This window comes from Geospiza fortis, unplaced genomic scaffold, assembly GCF_000277835.1.
Source record: "Geospiza fortis unplaced genomic scaffold, GeoFor_1.0 scaffold412, whole genome shotgun sequence".
NCBI lineage: Eukaryota > Metazoa > Chordata > Aves > Passeriformes > Thraupidae > Geospiza > Geospiza fortis.
Window position 1 is genome coordinate 646,380 of NW_005054504.1, and position 2,772 is coordinate 649,151.

Consider the following 2,772-nt stretch of genomic DNA (forward strand, 5'->3'; position numbering starts at 1 on the left):
GCCCGGGAGCCTCAGGCTGCAGCCTGGGGGCTCGCTGGACCTTTGCTCCCGCCCGGAACTGCACCAGGCAGCTGTGACCCTCGTCCCCAGCCCCAAACACCAGCCAGCCAAGCTTGGGGCTTTTTGCAAAACCCAGTGGTTTTAGCCCCAGAAAGAGTGGATGAAAAGCAACGCCATCCCCTGGTTCAAAAGGAGGTAAATGTCCTGGCGCCTGTGGGATCATCACAGGGAGCAGCTGGTGCCCAGCACAGAGCACGGAGGGGCTGGCAGGAGCCTGCCTGGAGCATCCCAGCACTGGGGCTGCAGAAAGAACTGGCTGATAGGGAGGCCATGTCCAGCTGGACCTGACCTCTGCCCAGGGCTGCTTGGCGTGGGGATCCACCGCCACTCCCTGGGCTCTCCATCACCAGGTGGCACCTGGCCTCTCACTTTGGGCCAAGGGCACACAGCTTGGGTCCGTGGGACAATGCATGATGGGGTCATCCTCAGCATGAGGGGTCTTGGGTACCAGGTGTCTGCACCCTGGGGGTTTGCTTCTTACCCGTCACTGCCCCGGGCCCATCCCTGGGGCAGCTGGGCAGGGTGAGCCCCGTGACACAGTCTGGCTCCTACCCCGGGGTGGACCCACCTCTGCTTCACCCGGAGCTGTGGCTGGGACATCCCACGTTCCCCACATCTGGCTCCTGGGAGTCCCCAGCTGTGCCATCCCACCCCAGCGCCCCGTCCCCCGTACCGTGGAGCAGGAGCGCCCAGGCTGCGATCCAGAGCGGGGGGGACATGGCTGCCCTGGCCAGGCGCGACGGGGCACCGAGGGGACACTGAGCGGGACAGGTCCCTCCTCCTGCGCCTTTGCCCCGGGGGCAGAGGGATGCGGAATGGGAGGGACGAGGCCTCAGCAGATACAGGGCGTGGGGAGCAGGGTTGTTGTCCCTTTGAAAAGCGAATTCCGCTGCTAAATAAAAGCAAACAGCAAAATCAGCACAAAGTCCAAAGATCCTGCCGGAGCAGAAGTGGGAGCGTGCCAGCTGAGTCTGGCACCCCCTGATGGCCAGGGAGAGGGCAGGGAAAGGCTTTGCTTCCTGAGGAGCCCCCATATTTTGGATCTGTGGAGAGCTGACAGGGGATCTCTGGGGTGCGGGCCAGATGCTCCCCAAGCCAATCAGCCCCCGAATCCATCTGTCCTCCTCCACAGGACATGGAGCCATGCAGATGGGCACCGGCCCCTGTTCAGTGCCCGGGACCAGCAGCTCTGCTGAGGCTGCACAGGGACCTGTGCTCCACACGAGGATCCTGCTGGGACGTGCCCTTTGTCCCTCCAGGCCCATCAGCTCCACACCTCCGTGCATCTGCCTTGCTAAAACCTCATTATCTTCATCATAAGGAGCCTTGACCCCGAGGCTGTCACTTTGCCTGCACAGGTACTTCCTCCAGCGGCTTTAATGACTCTGCTTGTGGAGAGAAGGGCTGGGAGAGGGGCAGACCTGCTGCCACGGGCATTGGAGATGTTCATCCCTGGCATGGACACAGATCTCCCGGGGTGAATGCACATCCCCACCCTGGACAGGTCATGGAGTCACAGATTGGTTGGGTCTGGAAAGGACATTAGAGACCCTCTCGTTTTGACCCCCTGCCATGGGCAGGGACAGCTTCCACTATTCCAGGTGGTTCCAAGCCCCTTCCAGCCTGGCCTTGGACACTTCCAGGGATGGGGCAGCCACAGCTGCTCTGAGCAACCTCTGCCAGGGCCCCCCGCAACTTCATAGGGAAAATTTTCCTCCCTCTATCTAATCCACACCAACATTCTTTAATTTAAAACCACCCTGCCTTGATCTGCCAAAACATTTGTCCTCACAGCTTCATATCCCCACCCTCCCAGAGCACTTCCTACAGGACCATTGCTCATCAAAGCCCATGAAGATCTTGGGGATGTGACCTCCTCTTCCTGGGCTTGGGGTCCCTGCACTCCAGCTGCCACAGGCTCAGCTCAAGGCTGGACAAAGCTGGATCTCTGTGGGGACCACGAACCCTCCGAGCTGCTGCCTCTTCCCAGTGGCACTTCATGGCCTGTTGGGCACACAGGTGTTTACCCTGCCCTTGCAGTGACTGTCTGGCTGTGTCACACACTGGCTGTCCAGCTGTGTCACTGAACTGTCCAGCTGTGTCACTGTTCTGACTGTCCGGCTGTGTCCCCTCAGGGACTGTCCGGCTGTGTCCCCACACTGTGCAGTGTGTCCACAGCTGCCTGTCCAGCACTGTCACCATTCCACCCGCCGGGACACCGCTCCGACTGTCCAGCTGTGGCACTGGGACCCTGCTCACCACGAGGTGGCACCAGGACTGCGCCGTGGAGCCGCTGACCCCTGTCCCGTGTCCCACTGTCCTGTCCCGTGTCCCACTGTCCTGTTCCTAATCTGCAGCTCCGGCAGCAGCAGCGCCGGGGGGACCCCTGGCCATCCGCTCCCTCCGGCCGAGCCCTGAACGCTCATGTCCGAATCTCTCGGGCTGTGTTTGGCATCACCCGCTGGTCCCTGCTCTGTGAGAGGAACCCAGGAAGGGGCAGGGCGGGGACCCCATCGGGGCAAGACAAGGACAGGTGAGAGAGGGACACCAAAGCTGCTGTGATTGTTAGGCAGTTTCCCAAGGATGCCCCGGGGACAGTCAGACAGCATTTTGCTGCCATCCTGTTCGTTAGTGAGAGGCGCTAATGGGGTTTCGTCCTCCCTGCCTGGTTCCTGCCGGGGCCGGGGATGGGGGCTGCACCCATCTCCCCTC

At 61.6% G+C, this 2,772-nt stretch overlaps 1 protein-coding gene across 1 annotated transcript in view; it reads right to left on the minus strand.

Moving 5' to 3' along the window:
* The window catches only part of XPNPEP2 (X-prolyl aminopeptidase 2), a 5,519-nt gene extending 4,740 nt beyond the window's left edge, over positions 1-779 (minus strand). Inside the window, exon 1 of the mRNA XM_031063444.1 lies at positions 734-779. Within this exon, the coding sequence (XP_030919304.1) occupies positions 734-779 (46 nt within the window). The remainder of the gene's footprint in view (positions 1-733) is intronic.
* Positions 780-2,772: the final 1,993 nt, after the last annotated feature.